This window comes from Raphanus sativus, chromosome 2 (assembly GCF_000801105.2).
Source record: "Raphanus sativus cultivar WK10039 chromosome 2, ASM80110v3, whole genome shotgun sequence".
NCBI classification, from domain to species: Eukaryota; Viridiplantae; Streptophyta; class Magnoliopsida; order Brassicales; family Brassicaceae; genus Raphanus; species Raphanus sativus.
In genome coordinates this window covers 26,713,649-26,731,344 of record NC_079512.1, presented here as the reverse complement: position 1 = coordinate 26,731,344, position 17,696 = coordinate 26,713,649, and the positions used below count along the sequence as shown (strand labels likewise).

At 34.2% G+C, this 17,696-nt stretch overlaps 2 protein-coding genes, 1 long non-coding RNA gene and 1 other non-coding gene across 5 annotated transcripts; 2 read left to right on the top strand and 2 right to left on the bottom strand.

The window, feature by feature from the left end:
- Positions 1–1,321: 1,321 nt before the first annotated feature.
- On the top strand, positions 1,322–2,501 carry LOC108860128 (uncharacterized). The gene is made up of 3 exons (XR_001950597.2): positions 1,322–1,616; positions 1,700–2,022; positions 2,169–2,501. It is a non-coding gene; the product is annotated as an uncharacterized LOC108860128 (long non-coding RNA).
- Positions 2,502–6,038: 3,537 nt separating this feature from the next.
- On the top strand, positions 6,039–6,111 carry TRNAR-ACG (transfer RNA arginine (anticodon ACG)). The gene has a single exon. It is a non-coding gene; the product is annotated as a tRNA-Arg (tRNA).
- An 861-nt stretch (positions 6,112–6,972) lies between these two features.
- Positions 6,973–9,588, bottom strand: LOC108820156 (uncharacterized). Of its 2 annotated transcripts, none has more exons than XM_018593133.2 (3): positions 9,144–9,587; positions 7,953–8,704; positions 6,973–7,610 (listed from the first exon to the last, which is right to left on the bottom strand). In XM_018593133.2, the coding sequence occupies exons 1-3, from the start codon at positions 9,429–9,431 to the stop codon at positions 7,160–7,162; spliced, it is 1,491 nt and encodes a 496-aa protein (XP_018448635.1). In that variant the 5' UTR covers positions 9,432–9,587; the 3' UTR covers positions 6,973–7,159. The 2 variants fall into 2 exon arrangements, with proteins under 2 accessions (XP_018448635.1, XP_018448640.1); XM_018593138.2 differs by having other exon boundaries at positions 7,427–7,596; positions 9,144–9,588.
- Positions 9,589–11,635: 2,047 nt separating this feature from the next.
- Positions 11,636–16,457, bottom strand: LOC108843724 (sulfate transporter 2.1). The gene is made up of 10 exons (XM_018616986.2): positions 15,977–16,457; positions 15,842–15,890; positions 15,277–15,725; positions 13,802–14,032; positions 13,564–13,690; positions 12,879–13,165; positions 12,576–12,769; positions 12,378–12,472; positions 12,151–12,227; positions 11,636–12,060 (listed from the first exon to the last, which is right to left on the bottom strand). Exons 1-10 carry the CDS (start codon positions 16,358–16,360, stop codon positions 11,929–11,931), a joined length of 2,025 nt encoding a protein of 674 aa, XP_018472488.1. The 5' UTR covers positions 16,361–16,457; the 3' UTR covers positions 11,636–11,928.
- Positions 16,458–17,696: the final 1,239 nt, after the last annotated feature.

Below are 17,696 nucleotides of genomic sequence, written 5' to 3'. Positions count from 1 at the left end.
TTTATAGTCTTTTTATAAATATTTTTATCATCTGTTCATACACAGTCAGATTTCCCTATATAGTCTAAAGACGAGAAGGAGAGGCTTATAAACAGTAACTAATATATTTCATGCCATACTGAAACAAGAAGTCTAGCTGAGACTACAAAGTCTTTAATTGAGCAAATCAGAACATAGCAAAATATTCTTGTTGAACTTTCAAGCGTCATATTATTACATAGCTAAAAATATTGAACTCAATACATCTTAAATAACACTAGAGTTTCTAAGTAAAAAAACTTAGAGTTTATTTATTTATTTATTCAATGAATCTTTTCTATTTAAATCTCGCTACTCTGTTGCTGCTGCTCCTCTTGAGATGAAATGGTCGATGGCTTCAAGTTGACATCAACCATATCACCTTGTAGCAGCGAAGAAAGTGTTTCCATTTCTGGTAAAGCTGCTATAACCTTAGGGAAGAACTTTTCAAAGATGGTTCTGTAGTAGTAACCTTCCTTTGTCACAGGTGTGTTATCAGGGAAGACAAAGCTTCCGTTCGTCAGCATTGTGTCAGGGACCTATCCAAAGAGAGAAATGAAAGCACCACATTACTGGGCTGTGACTTAAATTTTCTTTGATCTTTGCTCTGATTTGTCTTTTTTGTTTTTTGGATTATATAATGAGTATAGAGCTGCTAGAAGCTACTGTACCAGGAGGTCCAAGTGTAGCATGTAGTACAGCAAAAGCTGTGGAATGGGAAGCTTGGTCACAGAATCTTGACCCGTCAGGGAGTGCGGCTCTTGGAGTTCATGTTGCAGCTTATGAGGAAGATAAAGCTGAAGATCCTCGTCCTGAAAAGCTACAGGACTGGTAGAGGAAACTGTAGCCACTGTTTAAGCTATGTTTGAGTCGCGCATTCCTTTTGTATTCTCAAAAGACGTTGATTACTTTTCATCATCTTCAAATAAGAACAATTACTACAAAGTTTTTGGACCTTGTTTTGTTTTTGTAAATAGGATATATCGTTTAAGTTTGTTCAATCTAGATTTTGCTACTTTTCAGTTTTGAGCGTTTTGGGTTTTTGGAGACAAAGAATACGCAATATACCATAAGTCTTCAATAAAGACAACTGGAGTTCTTACATAATCTTAATCTCCTATCCACTTTATATCTATTTATATAAAGTATGGTTGCTTCTCTCCTGGGCCGCCACGTCAGCTGCCAGCGCACAAATTCCTTCTCCCAGCGTCTGACACGTGTATCTGTTTAATGAAACGCAGAGTGTTGGGTTTCGTCTATTGGGCCTTGCTTCAGGTTATGGTTTTCGGCCCAGCGACCGCGTAAGCAGTGTGAAACCCTAATACGTGTTGATACGAGTTCTTCGTTCATCCTCGACCGCGGACATGACGATCCAGATTCTGTAACATATGAGTCGTGATTTATTTGTCTTAAATCTTCTTAATTCTTTAGCCCACTACAAAATCTTCGATAACCCTCCTGAAGCTCTGTATATAAGTTGCCTGCGATGAACAGACCCACATGGCACTCTCCAACGATGGGATTCTACCCGAGGTCTCTTCTGATTCATGCTTTCGCTCCAAAGCCGAGATTCGCATTCTTCGTCTTCCCAAATCGAGGTATTTTTACAATCCCCTTCTTCTTGGATCTGATTGCGATTTAGTTAAATCTTAACTCAATTGTGATTCATGAATCTTAACAGAGGAGACTGGTTGTGATTTAGGACTGTCTTCTCCTCACTTATGGTGTTATTCTCTACGAGGATACTTATTAAAATCGAAAAGCAACCATAGCTTCAAGAGCTTTGTGCCAGAGCTTTATTTCATAGTTTTACTGACTATACCTATTTGTTCTTCTTCTTTTTTCCGTCTATAGGCTGTCTTTAATTATTATCTATTGTTTGTGGATTTCATTTTGCAGTAGATTCTACCTCACAAGTACTTCAATTTTCCACCTCCTAACATCGACTCATGATCTATCTGGGATTTTCTAAGTTTGTGGCCTTCCTTCTTTCGAGTATTCAAGGTATTCTAAGGTTCATGCTCATCCAGCGCATTCCACCTTCTGTTTCACATATTTTAGATTTGATATATATACCCATATTTTATAGATGCTTTTTTGTCTGAGTCTGCTCTCTCTCTCTTGATCGTTATGTTTACTCCCTTTTACAGGATTGGTTTTACTTCATATTTTCACCAGTTGCCTTCATACAGCTTCGCAAAGCACACAACTTTCTTTTTAGCTCTTCATCCTAGGTAGTTTGGATTGTGATTGCTGGTTTTTTTCCTTTTTGGCTTTTATTGAAAGTTCTGATTCTTTGAATCAACATGGACTTCGATAAAAAAAAAGTGAATCAACATGGACTATTGACTTTAGATTAGTTTTTTCTTTTGCTGGATATGTAACAAAAACCGATGTCACTTGCTTCTACTACAAACATTTTTAGAATTTGTGCTCATTATTCAACAAAAATGTAAAGTTTTGTGTCAGAACTACATTAACAAGTTCAGCAAACAATGGGGGTGACTGTATAGTCTTTTTGGAGTAGATATTTTGGAGTAAAACAAATTTACTCTAAGTTCAGCTGAAATGCTACCAATCAGTTTAGTCAAAAAAAAGTTATCGATCAGGTTGACTATTATTATTTTACTTTTACTCTGTATACTATTGATAAAATAGAAAAAGCAGTTTAAGTGTTACTCTAGAATTGACAAGAAAAATACAACTAATGCTACTTTTTGTTTCTCTTTCATCTTTCCACCTTTTAATATTTACTCTGTTTTTCACCATTATATTTACTCTGCATTATTCCAAAAGTTTCCAATTCTAACCAATATGACATAAACATTCAGTTTTGAAATTAAACTTTAAGTCACTACTCGGAAAGTTAGAAAGTTGTTCCTTTTCAGAAAACCCAATAAAGACAAGACTGAATGCCTACATGAGAACGAGGAACTGATCTGCTGGTCAACACGAAGAAACTATAAAGGATCCTGATCATTCCAACTATGGAGAGAAGGTCCAAATCTTAAGAAACTAAAAAAGATCCTGACCACTCCAACCATGGAGACAATGAACCTGGCCAAAAGTTTCCCAATTCCAGTTCCCAAGTTTTTAGAATTCACTGAATAAAGTAATTGTCTTTCAACTTCTTAATTAATTAGTTCTGGTTTCGTTTGTTCAAGTACAATTGGTACACATGGTAATTTTAGTATTTATGTTGTTATAAAACTTTTTTGTTAGACTAGAACAGATGTAGTTTTTTTAGTATTTGGTTAACAAGGAAACCAAAAATCTGGTTAACAAATACTAAAAAAATATATTTGTGGGAATCAAAATTATATAGCTATAATAAACAACAATATATTACAAATGCAATAAAAATATACATCGAATTAAATACATGCAGCACACCATATTATTTAACTACTCTTAAAATTAAAAATTAACAGCATATAATTTTTTTAGCCACGATTGTTAAAATATCTCAAACAAAAAATATGATTCTAGAAGTAACTAATTACCTAATTGTAAACATATGAAATTTTCTAAAAAATAATTCAATAGCATAAAAACAATTCTGAAAATAATAATGTATTTTACAATAACAAATATTCCGCGTGAAATACAAAAATACGAGAAAACTAACAAAATATTATAAAAATGGAATAAGTCACATAATTTTAAAATATTTTAAAAATTAATTGAGAAAAAATATAATAAATAGAATTAAAATAATTAATTATAAAAAATAATGAAAATATTATTTATATAATAACACATTAAAGAAATCATATGAAAATAAATATAACTAATTTAATACTGATATGAAAATAAAATGTTTGAAATTTTAAATTTTAAATTGAAACGTAATAAAATGATAAGATATAGGAGTATAAATGAAAGTAAAAAATATAAAACAAACCAATCAAAATATCTATATTACCAAAATAAAGAAGAACACATTTCTATTGAAATCATATCAATCATCAAAATATAAATTTATTTAATTGCAAAAAAAATAGTGAAAAAATTATAATAAAACCCCACAAAATAAAGTAACTACGAAATAATTGTTCAAACCACATATATTAAAAGCATAATAAAACCATCTCAAATAAGAAAAACTACTAAACCAATATTATACATATATTTAATCAATATGTTTTTCTTTGCTATTTATTATAATTGTAACATAAATTTTTTAAAATATCCCCAAATAGTTGAGTTCAGATGAATGACAATAAAAGTCAGTGTATGAGATTAAGTAAGAAAAAATTTACTTTTTTTTTTAAAGCTGGATTTTATTATTAAGCCTTTAAGGCAAATAGTTCTAAACAATGAGAATTATCAAAACAAAAGTAAAAAAGAGATACACCAGTAGGGATCCAAAGTAAAATAACACACATCTTGCGTATGGATGACTAAAGATTTTCACATAAAAACTCCATATTTGCTTTTGGAATAGCTGAATCTCAAGGGAGACTAACTTCGTATTAATCCAAAAATACCACGCTTCAGATTGAATTGAAAACGATTGTCACTCTCTTTTTAATACTCGAGTAGGAACCATTGAGACAAGACAACTCTTTATATTGCCCCATTGCTGATAATAGAGTCAAAGAGATTATCGTTCCATAGAATTTGATACTGTTTTTTGAAGTAACCATAGTTTGCAGCAAGAACTCCATCACCATCACATGAGGAACCATCAACGATTGAAGCCGGTAAGATCCGTCGCCACCATCCGCAGTAGATCTGTCAATTACTTTTTCTAAACGGTTCAATTGAACCGAAACTTTTGTTTTGCCAAATCTATTGAAGAAACATACAAAAGAACAATAAAAAACTTTGCCAAATTTAAAATATATTGGCAATCGAATAAAATAAATAACCAGAAGTAAATCAGATCAAAGAAAGAGAAGCAAAGCGAAACAAACAAGCCGATGACGGAGCTGTAGAAACTTCCTGCCATCGGCTTGAAACTATAAAAAAATCTCTCCTTTTCTCTCTTGACGGTTCGTCACTGAAGAAAAAATTTACTTAATCTATACAAGATTTATTATTAGAAAAAAACAAATAACTTTGACTTTGAAAAAAACATCTTCACATATTAGCGAACAACAATTATGGTAAAGGTAAACTATCTCTATGCCATAATTTCGTTATGCACATGAGAACATGAGGAATGCATGAAATTTATGGATTGTCATGAACAGAAAACCAATATGTCTCAGGCTGAAAAATGCTGAGATAGATCAAACATTCCTTATGAGACGTTTCTATATTGAAAAAGAAGTGTTATGTAACAAATATGATTGTTATAATGCCATCACATCATAATAATCTCGAAAATTGTATAGGGATTGTTATTACTATTAACAAACAGAGAAGTTGTTAGTGTTGGTTTTATATTGACTGACAAGTGTCTACACTCATGGTCACTATTCAGTTTTTACACTTTCCAATTTCAATGTGTTCTTATTTTAATTAGCTTTGCATTAATAACTTTTTCTCATTTAATTTAAAATTTAACTTTTAATAATAAATGCTACTTCAAATAATAATCACTTCCACTCCAATAACATGTCAAAAAGTATGATTTCAACATAAGGATAATTACTTTTATAACATACACAAAAAATTACCCCATAGCCAAATCATTTTGAACCTAAATATTACAAATCACAAATAATATACTAAATACGAAATCAATTTTTTTCTAAAAAGAAACAACATGACAAAGCTACAACTCTTTAATAAAGAAACAATTATTGTAAACGAGCAAAATATATTTTATCAGATATAATTTCTCATATCTAAAACTTTTTAAAAGACAAAAGTAATTATCATATAATTCTTTTGCAAATGTAAACCAAAAATACAAACTATAAAATCATTCAAAAATAATAATCTAATCAAAAGTAAAGTATATCCCGCCCGTAGGGCGGGCCGACCCTAGTCGTTAATATAATTGCATGAGTTATTTATTTCGTTTTAAAATTTGAGATCAGATTTAAAATTTATGACATAAGCAAAATGACTCTGTGGCCCAATGGATAAGGCGCTGGTCTACGAAACCAGAGATTCTGGGTTCGATCCCCAGCAGAGTCGAACTTTTTAGTTTAGTTTAGTTCTTTTTTTGGCGCAATCAGTCTCTATAGTATTTACAAAACATTAAAAGATGTCTCGTCTCTCTCCACAAAATACTGAAGCCACATTTCTTAGCACAAGAGAGAATGTAATTTATGCAAATGGCAACACATTCTCTTGAATAACTCTTTAGTTACATACACACCAAAACAAAAATGAACAAAATCACAGGAAAATAAACAAAAACCACTGTTCATTTCATCTTTACTCCTTCGAAATGAATAAAAACTTTACCACAAACACTCACAACCAAAACAAAGAAATGAGAACTTACTATTCCCATGAACCAAAGATTTTTTTGCTTATCAACTTTACTCTCTGCATGTCTGTTCACAGGACTGTGCAAGGAAAGCGCGTGCGTGGCGTCTGTTATAGCAACCAAAGGCTGTTGAAGCAAAGAGACGACACTGAGTTCGGTTGCTGTACAGCGCACAACTCTCTCCTTCTTCGACCTCATTGGACATAAAGACAAAGCTAACTGACTACTTTCTCAGCTGATGAGCTGAAGAGACCAGCACTGCAACTGACTCCATCTCAACACCTCCCATGCCACGTGTCAGTAAATCACAATGGTAACTCAACCTTGTGCCCGGATCCTGATAAAAATGAGAGTAAACAATCTCCAATGAGCTCATCCCCAGCTGCATAGCCAACTCGAGAATCTCCCCATGGTTTGGGAAAGTGGTCTGATAAGTAGCTAAATGCCCTAAAGCACGAACCGCCACTCTCTGTTCAACCCAAGTAAGCATACTGTTGTGAATAAACAACAAAACAAGAATTAACCTTGAAAGAAAGCAAAGAAACTTAAGCTCAAAATAAAAATACTAGTTCAGAGTTTGTATATTGATTATGTGAATGAATAAATTTACAATCCATTACACTTGTATTATACCAGCCTCGAAAAAGTTACTTTTACCATTCTATTGCTTTTACGTACCGTTTCTTTTACAAAAAAAAAAAGAAAAACTTATAACTATGACTTAATGCTTTCTATAATCAACTCAAATCATCATCTGACACTCTCACTCTGCTCCTGCTTCAGCAAATAAGTCTCATCGTGTTCCTCATCTCCAAAACACTTGACTTCAATCCCACACTTATCCTCTTCTTCTTCTTCGTTGAGTTGATGCATCTCTGACTCGATCAAAGCCTGCATTTTCGCTCTATCTCTGTCCCTAGGGTACGTGCAATACAGGAATGAGTAGATAGTGCAACATATCACCATCGGGATCCCTATAGCTGAGTAGAGTGCTTTAGCAAGGGACGCTGCGTTCTCTCTGTCTGTTTCAATCTTGACCACGCTTGAGGATCCTTCAGGTATTGGTTTATATCCATACACGTTCTGAGCAAGCATCCCTACTATAGGAGGAGCAAAAGAAGCTAATATCGACTCGAATGATCTGTCCAACGCATAGATGCTTGTCCTAGCTCTCTCTGGAACAATCTCTGCAAATATAGGACTGTATAAAACCATTTCAAGTAAATTCTTCATGGATTAAAGAAAATGACAAATGACTTACATAGCACAGAAAAATTAGTAAATAAAAAGAAAATGAAAAAATTAACATTGATTAAAATAAAATGATTAAATTATTCCAAACCTTAAATCTTTATATATTTGAACTCCGTTCCTAACTACTAAACCTAAGTCCTAATAATTAACCTAAACCTAAATATAAATTAAACTACTGTTATTTATTTATTTTAGTCATTTTCTACGTGCTAATTAGACGTTTTAATGTTATTCAAGGGTATTTCTCAAAAAAAAAAAAATTGATTGAAATACATATGCATTTACGTACCCGTTTGTAGCTGAACCGTTCCATGAGATGAACAATCCCATGATGACAAGAGCCAGACCGTGGCTAAAGGCCGTGGAGGGATCATCAGGTAGTCCAAGTAGCAAAATCGCAGCTAAAGGAATGGCCGAGCCAGAGCTTATCTGAGAGAGTACAATCCTACCTGCGTTTGGGAACTTCTTGGCGAGAGTATCCCCCATGTAGCCTCCAAACAAATGCCCAACAGAGATAGAGACAGTGAATAGCGTTACTAGAACCGCGGTTGTTTTGTGAGAGAAACCAATGAGCTCCAACCACAACGGTGCAAAAGCCAAAGCTGACCAAGGGAAAGACCCTGAGACTCCCTGAGCGACAAAGATTTGGAATGAAGGGATCTTTATAACCATCTTGGCTTCTTGCAATAGATCTCTCACGTCTGACCAGAACGGTTTGTCTTTGTGATCATGTTTTGTTGTGATGTTCTTGTCAACGTAATGAGGGTCGCTTGCGAAGAGACGGACTAATATACCGACTATCACGCTTACGAATCCTACTAATAGGAAAGCGACTCTCCAGCCAGCGAGGCCATTGAAAGACTTGGATGCAAAGAGAATAGCGCAGAGATTGCCGAGTATGGAACCTATGTTTGAAGTGACTCCTAACCATCCAAACGCCATGCCCCGGTTGCTGTCTTCTGTAGAGTCAGCGACTAGGGACTGTATCGCGGGTGTTACAATGGCGAGTCCTATTCCGTTCAAGCCTCTTGATACTGCCACCTGGTTTCAAATACAATCTCAACATCAAAAACTACAGCAACGAACCTTTGATCATCTCAGCCACTATGTAATAACCCAAGAAAGAGTTTCAAACAAATGTTCAAGAAATCGCTATGCGGTAAGTAAGCATTTTATATAGGACGATTGATTAACCAATGTTCAAGAAATCGATACGCGGTAAGCATTTTATGTATATAGTATTATTGATTAACCAATTTTCTGAATGCTAAACTGATTAATTTTTAAAAAGTGGTTCTACAAAAAAAATTTTTGGTTAGATCCGATTTTTAGAACACTGATTCAAACCCTTGTCTACTAGTCGAAACATGTTCAACATCAAACTCCACAAACCCCAAGACTCTGTTCTGTTCTTATTCTATTCAGATCTGATATCATTTGATACACCTAAAACAGAGAGGATCGGTTACGAAGTCAAGACCTGGAAGAAAGTGGTGGAGATGGCGACGAGGAAAGTGGCTGTGGCCCAGAGGAAAGCGCCGAGAGCGATGACGTGTGCTCGGTTACGTCGGGAAGATAAGTAAGCAGCCAAAGGGTAACAACAAGTCTGAACGATGGAACGAAACAGAGTCAACGTCCCAAGAGCTGTCGGGTCAACGTGCAGAGCCTCTCCTACCTCCTTGTAAACTCCTGGAAGCAGTGACTCGTCGGCTCTCTCCATGATCCCGGCGAGATACACCAGAACCAACGTCAGAGTCTCCCGTTTCATTTCTTCGCCGGATCAGAGTTTCCGGCGGGATCTTCGCCGGATTAGAATATCCGGTGGAATATTCTACGCGACTGAGATCGATAGGATCACGCAAGTTGCTCCCACTTGACTTCAACGTTGAAGAGAGAGAGATAACTGAAGTCGGAAAGGTTGACGAAAGTAATAGTTAGAACTTCTAAGAGAGAAACAGAACAGAGTACGGTCCAGATGGCCTCTATGACACGTGGACGTATGGGATTTCACTAGAAACATAAGACGTGGGACCCTGTATCTTGTGGTCGGATGAAATTGATTAAAAATCTTCCAAGACTTAAGGGGGAGAATCTCGTTTGTTTCCTATTTTAATTTTTTTTTGTCAATATTGTTAATTTATCTTTGCTTGATTTGTCTTTCAATCTATTTTTTTTCCCCCTTGAAATTCCATCTATATCTCGTAAGAATTTATGTTTTCCTTTTTGAGTTTATTGTGCTTTTCAATTTTTTATCTTGTAGTTATCCTAATTGTGACGTATCATTTAACTATTCTATAAAGATCAGTAATATTTTTTTTTGGTTTTACCTAATTTAAGTGTAAATCATGAGTTTTTATTTAGTAAATGAATCCTTTTGAAGACTAGTAATGGATTTGATGCTAAATTAATTCCTTCTTGTATTTTATCAATATGTGGATAGAGTATACATACTGGCTATTATTGTATTGTTGTGTATAGAAGCTAAATAATCTTCACTTTTTTATACTGGATATTATTGTATTGTTGTGTATAGAAGCTAAATTATCTTCACTTTTTTACCTCTTTTACTTAGTTCATTTTTTTAATTAGAGAGTATTTTAGTGAAAATAATAATAAAATATCTATATTTAAAAAAATATTTGAATTTTACTTTAATGGTTAACAAATATAGATATCTTTAATCCTTTTTTACAAAAAAAATTGTTTAATCTTTAATTTTAAGTTTTTAATTGGGAATGAAATAATTGATATTTTATATTACTTAACTGAGAAATGGCAATAGAATTATACCAAGTCTGTGATAGTTATTGTAAGGTTGAATTACACCTAAAGTAATGGCCTAGCTTCGGAATAGATTCTCATTTAACAGTCTAGTCCGCTGAATGGCGCAACGCTATAACATGGGCTTTAAGAGTCCATATCAGTTTGAACCAACCCTTGATCTAATTGGACTAGTAAAACGGTTAGCATCCACTATATTTTTCTTTCAGGGTTTAATTTACATAGCTCATTGGGTTTCAATTCAGTTTCTCTATCTTTATGAAACAGTATCAGTAGCAATGTATCATAAACTACATACAAGAAAAAGACTATAAGAAAATGTGAATATCGATAATACGTCATTTCAGAATCATCGCCATTATCTTAGTAGCTGAAACCATTGGAGGAAATTGGTCAACATCAATCTTTAAAGATTCTTGTCAACCGTTGGCAAGACCAGTAAAAAACGTGATGAAATTATATATACTGTAGAAGCAAAAAAAAGAGTTTCATAAAGCATCTTAACTGTAAACTTTATGCAAGACCTCTACTTAATTATACGTATATAAAAGATAGTCATAACTGAATCTTAAGATCCATGTATAACATCCATATTAGTTAATATAAATACACGCACATATTGACCGGATAAATAAATATGCACCGGACCACAAACGCAACTTGAAGTATTAGTTAGTGGTTTTTATTTTCGGGAAATGTTAATTAGTGATTCAGATCATATTACTAGTAGTAGTACTAGTAACACTTTTTGCTAGTTTTTTCTTTCTTTCTAGTTTTAAATAGACAAGAACGTCAGGAAACATGGACCTTAGCAAATCTTAATCAGATTCATTGAACCTAGACGCATATAGTTGAAGCCGTGAGGAATAATGAGAAGATCGTGATTAGAACAGTAGCTCCCATTAACTCCAATAATTAAAACTCAAAAAGTGCATTAGACTTTTAAATTGGGGAACATCATTAGCCATCCCAATATAAACGTCTCCTCTCTGAATTTTCCAAGTGACATCAATACTTAACCCTATAAAGTCCCTCCACTAATTACTTTTTGTTCAACGGATTATTGGATTAAGATACATTGAACTTAGACATGTGTATGTTCTGTTTCCATATCGGTTTCTAGATATAATACGAAATTTCGTCGAAACTTTAGTCACGGATCACGACTTTGCAGACACGGAACTAGACATATTTAACACAGTAACATTAGTACATTACAACCACCAATATATATCACACATTTATGTTTATACATTGTTTCCAAATCGCATGCATTGTTACACACCCATGCATCGATCGTCTTACTACAGATTGCATGACTTTTATTTAATCGCGACCGAGCTTAAGTACCAAGACACTCCACATACTTAATAATTATACATCACCATCATGCACCCGTCGCATTTAAGTTCTAAATTAAACTCACATAAAATTCACATGCACCAACTCCGTAAATTATGCATGTTGAGTAGATATTGTAACTATCAGACTTTTAATCCAAAGCAAGCATCGAGAGCTTCTCCGATTGTCAGATAGACTTTTCCACCGATTTTGTTGATGAACTTTGCTTGATTCAGCTTGTGGAGCACTGTCCATTTAGGGTTAACGATCACCAGCTGCAAAACAATATTCAAAAAGATATTTCCTTTTGTTTTTATTTTTTATAGAACATGGGATTATTATAACTTTGTAAGAACAAAATTTACCTCAACACCATTTTGGATTAGGTTGTTTTGGAGCTCCACCAAGGCAGTAATTCCGGATGTATCCACGTTTATTAAATCTATAAATTAATTAAGAAAAAATGAGAAATGTTAGAACAAAAAAAAAACAAAATTTCGTTACTGTAATTATTTCGATAACTGGAAAATGTTTGTGAAGATGTGGTAAGCTATATAATATAACTTTACATTATTGTATGTAAGTCACTTACTTGACATATCAAGGACGACAAAGAGGATGTTTTTCTTAGCGTTGGTCTTTGTGTTTCCATCATCTTCTTCTTCCTCATTTATCCACCCTACAATCCTATAAGTAAGCATAAAAGCATGATTGAATATATGTGCTCCAGAAATTTTTTACCTTTGTGATTTAATGATTTGTATTTAATTAAAAACTGTATATTAATTACCTTTCCTCAAGGGAGCTAGCATTAGCAAAGCACAACAATGCAGACTTGACACGAAAAATCAACACTCCGGGAGTCTTAACCGACATAGGATATTGATCAGTATCTGCAAAAGTATCGGTCCCTGGCATTCTCCCGAGGGTTTCAATCCCTGGTCGTATTGATATGAGTATGATCTTGGCGAACGAAATAACCACCTACGTATTTATTATAAATAAACTCATTTATAATAAATATAACAAAAAGTATAATAACTTTATGATGTTTATATTTGTAGCTTGCTTTAAACTACGTGTTTATTAGTACCGCAACGAGGAGTCCGATCTCGACAGAACCGAATAAAACGCCAAAGAAAGCTCCAATGAGAGCAAGAAAGTCCAGCTTATCGATTTTCCAAATGTGAATAGCTTCATCGATGTCAATTAGTCCCGGAAGTGCTGAAAGGATTATGGACGCGAGGATCGCTATCGGGGTATAGTAGAGGAGTCTTGTCAAGCACTCGAGTGCTACAAAAACTGTAACTGCCATTACGATGTTCGACATTGCGGTCTCACACCCGGCTGCGAAGTTCACAGCCGTCCGAGAGAAAGAACCTAAATAAGATGACAATTTTATCAAATATAGCACGTCCATTCACAGCACATAGTTTACATAAACAAATATCTTACGTGTCATGTATCTATACGTTATGTATGATTTAAAATGTTATTTTTGAACAGAGGTTATAGATTTAAACAACGATATGGCGATTAATTAATAGAACTGCTACAAGTGACTATCAATTACTTTCTGAAACGACCTTTCTTATTTGTTAATTAATATTTAGGAAGTCCAAAAAACAATCGTTGCAAATTGTATTCATCCACCAAAAATGACTTTTATGAGTAGTAGTACCTCACATTCCACCCAAAAAGTGGTCCATATGTTATGTCAATAGTGTATAGTAGGATAGTAACGTTTCTATGTATAGAAAGATTGGTTAACTAATTACCAGTAGCAGCATAACAAGATGTGAAGGAACCAATAACATTCATAAATCCAATGGCCACCATTTCTTTGTTTCCATCAAGTCTATACCCTTTAATTCCGGCGAACGACCTTCCCACCGCAATGGCCTCCTGATAAAAATAGAAACAAAATTAATTGGTTAATCAACTTTGTAGCAGAAAATAAGTAATTTTTTTGGAAGCTAAAAATAAGTAATTTTTACTCAAAGGTTAATGACTTACGGTTAAAGCAACAATGGCAACGATTAGTCCTATTTTAGCGATATGTCCAAGATGAGGACTATTAAACTCAAGATCGTTGATTGAGATGGGATTAAGACCTCCTTTGATGTGCTTCACCGTCTTCACGCCATGCTCATCGGCTTTAGTGAGAAACACCATTAACGTTGACACTACGACCGAAATCAACGGAGCTATTGCTGGTAGCCAAAACAGCTTTTTGTTCTTCTTCACCTGATATATAGAATCGATTTTTAATCTAGGTTACGATTGTTTTTAGGTTTGTTTATGTTTAAGTCTATGTTTACATGTGTGTTTATTTATTTTTAAAATGAACCCCCAATACTAGTAATAATAAACGCAAGAGTTTGGTAAGAAGTAATATTTGAACGGACAAGACTTGGGTTCACCCCCTATGGTGAACCTTCAAATTCACCACCTCCCTAATAACCAATCAAAGTGCCAACTAGATTAATTATAAAATAATTAAAAAAATAAATAATATCATATTTAATAATGCTAATGTCAATATTTAATCACTAAATTCAAACTATATACCCTAAATCCAAATTCTAAACCCTAAATTTTAAATTATAAACCCAAATTCTATACGCTAAACCCAAACTCTATACCCTAAACCTAAATCTTAAATCCTAAGCCCAAACCATAAATCATAAACCAAAAAAACTAAACTTTAAACCCAAAATTATACCCTAAACTCAAACCATAGACCCTAAACCCAAATCTTATACTCTAAAACCAAACCATAAACCCTAAACCCAAACCGTAGACCCTAAACCCAAATCCTAGACAGTAACCCAAACCATGAACTCTAAATCCAAAATTTAATTCTTAATCTTAAATTTCAAAAGAACAACATCAATATTAATCCAAATATTTAGGGTATAGGGTTTGGATTTTGTATTTACGTTTTGGGTTTAGAGTCTAGGATTTGGGTTTAGGGTATAGGTTTGGGTTTAGAGTTCAGGTTTTTGGGTTTATGATTTATGGTTTGGGTTTAGGGTATAGAATTTGGGTTTAGAGTATAGAGTTTGGGTTTATAATTTAGAATTTAGGGTTTAAAATTTGGATTTGGGGTATAGAGATTGAGTTTATGGATTAGATAGTGATATTAGCATTATTAAAAATGACACTATTTATTTTTTTTTAATTATTTTGATTTTTGAAAAAATTATTTAATATTTTTAATCATTAATCTAGTTGGCACTTTGATTGGTTATTAGAGAAGTGGTGAATTTGAAGGTTCACCATAGGGGGTGAACCAAGTCTTGTCCTATTTGAACATAGTATATATATATCATAAAATAGTATATGTCATTAATGTACTTGTTGTGTGAATTCAAGAAACAACAATACTTATTGCTATTATGGTACGTAGACTCAGATTAAATCGATCCAATTTAAAGCAAGATTTAGGGCTAGATGTATTAACTAAAGCAACTTTAAATTTAACTTACGATGAAGCGAGTGATAAGGATAAAACTGAGGAAAGAACATCCGAGGATGAAAGTGTGAGGACTCCATTGTTGATGACAAGATCGCCAGACAGCTCGAAGAACAGAAACGATGTCAGTGTTCGTGGTGAAGTTAGTTATACCGAGCAAACCTTTAAGCTGTTGGAGTCCTATAACAATGGCTGCACCACCCATGAACCCTACTATAGCTGCGTGCGACAGAAAATCCACCAGAAACCCTAATCTGAATATCCCGAAAGAAGCTTGGAAGATTCCGGCGAAGAAAGTTGTGGTCAGAACGAGTTTCCTGTATCCCAAGGGATCTGTTTCTGGATCGATTAGTTTCGTCAACATTGAGGACACAAGGAGAGATACTACAGCCACTGGTCCGATTGCTATCTCTCTTGATGTCCCCATCAATGCGTATATCAACGGTGGCACCACGCTCGTATCTAAATATATAAAAGTGTAACGGTCTATATATAAGTATAGTTCAAGAAAATTAACACATACAGAAAAGTATAGTTCATGGGATATTTTTTTCGTGTCATATGTAATATGAACTTACATAGGCCATATTGAGGATCAAGCTTTGCAAGAGTTGCATAACCAATGCTCTGTACAAAAAGAAAAATAATTTAAAGAAGTGAAGATCTCGAGCGGATCAAGATATTATTCTTTAGTTTAGGCTATATTTATATACCTGGGGAATGCAGAGGCTAGCGAGAGTTAAACCAGCCATGAGATCGTTCTTGAACATGGTGAGTTTATAGTTTCTGCACCAACCAAAGATTGGGAAAACGGCTTCAAGGATAAAGAGGATCCGTTTTAGGAGAGGCTGTTTTCGAAGTGACTTAAACTTTTTGGCTTTGGTTAGGTAAGATTCTTTGACTTGGGTCTTAAGCTCATTCCACGGGCTTGGTGGTTCAGGGCAGTCAAGCAGCCACTTTGAGCGGTCTTGACCGGCAGGTGCGGGTGCAGCTGAACCTGAGTTGGCCATGGACATCTGGATCATGCGTGCCGAATTTGAAGTGTTTGGGAGAACTTGGGAGAGAGATCCAAAACTCTCTGAATCTCTTTCTTTCATCTTCTTAATTTATGCGGTTGCGTGGAAGTTTATACCTATGAAGAGAAGCTATGACTGAGCATTCAAAGTGTGTGGATGCTGAAGTGAATGGACGGACTCGCTAATGCTTATATACACATGAGCTAGTGGAATCTCACGGTGTCCATTTTTTTTGTTAATTAAACCAAAAGCACAAAAAAACTTGTTAAAGGTTAAAGGCTAAATATATTAAATTGAAAAGAAGGCTTTACAACAAATACAATACTTTCCTGTACATCAAATGAAATATCTTGGGTCATTTATCATTATCATAAGGAAACAGATTGAATATGAATGTCTTGATTTTTCAGAATATCCAACAAGTATACATGGGTAATTATTAATTATTTTGGATACCTGAGAATGACGTGGTAGGTGAAAATGAAAAAGAGCCTCAAACACCGGTTCTCTTATCAACGCGTTTTATGATCGATAGGTGAAAACATATTTTATGAGGTTCAATAGATAAATCTGATCATAAATTGTTTCAACCTTGGATGCTTGACATCGTTTATAAATTTACATTATTCGGACTTGTGGATAGGCTAATGATGGAACGTGTGATGGGTTTTAAAAGTGAAGTGGTTATGCCACAGCCAATAGATGAAATGTCTTTGTCTTGGTCGGAGCAAGTGGAGAAGACACTATATGTGTGCCTCGAACTTCATGGGTCTCAATCCAGACCAAAGTCAAAGCCCTCGAGATCTTTGTTGCGCATGTATTTATGTTTCCTTTTAGCGAATTCTTTTAATTTGTATTCTTTTGAATATCCGAAAATGTAATCATTCTTCAATTAGAGCTTAAAATTAAGCATCTATCCAATTAACCCTAATACGTATTCAACTAAGCAATTTTGAGTAGGCCAGATCAACAATATTTGTTGTCTCCTTCGTAACAATATCACCGAACACAAACATTTTCAACATTTTTTCACTCTCTTGTTAATTCTTACCTTCTTAATTACAGAAAATATTTGAAATTAAGATATAGTCTGTGAGGAGAAACACATCGGATGGAAGACAATACTGCATGATGTTTGGCATATGGATGGAGTAAGCATGGGCAGGCGGATCACTTTCCTACTAAATAATATTAGTAATAAATAGGTGATATTATTTTATTCATTTGCAGCAGATGTGAGAAGTAAGAATCTGATGCGCATATTAGGGGTGGTACCCGAACCCGATCTAAAAAATCCGAACTAAAATCTGAATTGAAATAGCAAAATATTTGAACGGATATTGATTTAGGACAAGATTGGATATCCGAACAGAAAATATTCGAACCCGAAAGATATCCGAAGATAACCGAATATATG